Raw genomic sequence first — 1,285 nt, 5'->3', positions numbered from 1 at the left:
TATATATATATATATACCACTGTCACCCCTCTTACACGTTCCGCCTCCACCAACTGCCAAGTGCTCATTCTCAGTACTGGCATCTGTTGTATAGCACTTAGGCCCTTGGCCTTTGCAAGCAGAAAACGAGAGTTGAATTCCATGTAGTTTTTATTAAGTATCGCCGTCCATCTTCTCGGGTGTTGTATCCCAATGTGCCCTAACAGGCAAAGTCGAAGCAACCCGCCTCCTAAATAAGACCGACCCAGGATGAATGAGATGACGCGTCACAGAAAGCAGAGATACCTTATGAAAAAACCTCCTGACACAGAGAAGTACAATCATTTTCTGCGTGTGGCGGCAAAGAACCTAACCTCTACGTCACAGATTCCGTTTCTCTTTTCCTTTTGTTTCTGTGGGATTTTTTTTCTTCTTTTTCTTCAGAGATAAGTCATAGCACGTACCTAATAAATGGGCAGGGATGTGTCCAGTTGTTGGCATTTTATCATCTCCGAACTTCGTTCTCAAGTGGCGTCGCACGTAAGCGTGGAGCTGCTCATACAACGGCTGCACCTGTCTCAGTAGCTGGAATACGTCGTCTTCAAACCTATAATCTGGGTCATCTGTGTCGTACCATGAGCGCCAGTAGGCACCATAGTTGGGGAAGTCTGTGGGAACAGAGAAAACGAAAAAAGGCGTCGAGCGGAAAGTAAAATGTCCTTCTTTTTTAAAATCCAGGTACAGGCCTCTGACTTACATAGCGAGTAGAGGCATCAAGTGAAAAATAAGATGTCCTTTAAAAAAAACAAATAATAATCAGGGTAATAGGCTTTAACTTGCATGGTAATTAAAGACATCAAGTGACAAATAGGATGTCCTTTATAACAAACAAAAATTTGGGTACTAAACTTTAACTGATATGAAGATTAAAGGCGTCAAGTGAAAAATAGTATGTCCTTTGTATTATATAAAAAGAAATCAGGGTACTAGCTTTTAACTTACAACAGTTCCTATAGAGCATTCCTATGGAATGAGAAAGGTAAAAAAATATCCAACGATTAATTCAATTCATTCACAAACTGTATTTGTATAACAATCAAATAAGATTAAAAACAAGCGAAGGCCATCATAAACAAAAGCATTTTAAATAGACTACGTTTTGGTTGGATTAATGTGAATTGGTCAGTTTTTTACTTGACCACTTCCATTTTGTAACCTCCGGAGTAGTAAAGCAGAAAAGATAAGGAGTGGGGAGGAGTGGTGTTGTGTGTTTGTGTGGGGGGAAGGGGGGGGGTAACATGTGTGT

At 40.3% G+C, this 1,285-nt stretch overlaps 1 protein-coding gene across 1 annotated transcript in view; it reads right to left on the bottom strand.

The window, feature by feature from the left end:
- The window catches only part of LOC101863140 (angiotensin-converting enzyme), a gene marked incomplete at its 5' end in the record, with an annotated part of 17,242 nt that overhangs the window by 11,710 nt on the left and 4,247 nt on the right, over positions 1–1,285 (bottom strand). Inside the window, 1 exon segment of the mRNA XM_013088901.2 lies at positions 444–647. Coding sequence (XP_012944355.1) covers positions 444–647 — 204 coding nt within the window.

This window comes from Aplysia californica, unplaced genomic scaffold, assembly GCF_000002075.1.
Source record: "Aplysia californica isolate F4 #8 unplaced genomic scaffold, AplCal3.0 scaffold00828, whole genome shotgun sequence".
In the NCBI taxonomy this organism is placed as follows: domain Eukaryota; kingdom Metazoa; phylum Mollusca; class Gastropoda; order Aplysiida; family Aplysiidae; genus Aplysia; species Aplysia californica.
This window is presented reverse-complemented; position numbering and strand designations above follow the sequence as displayed.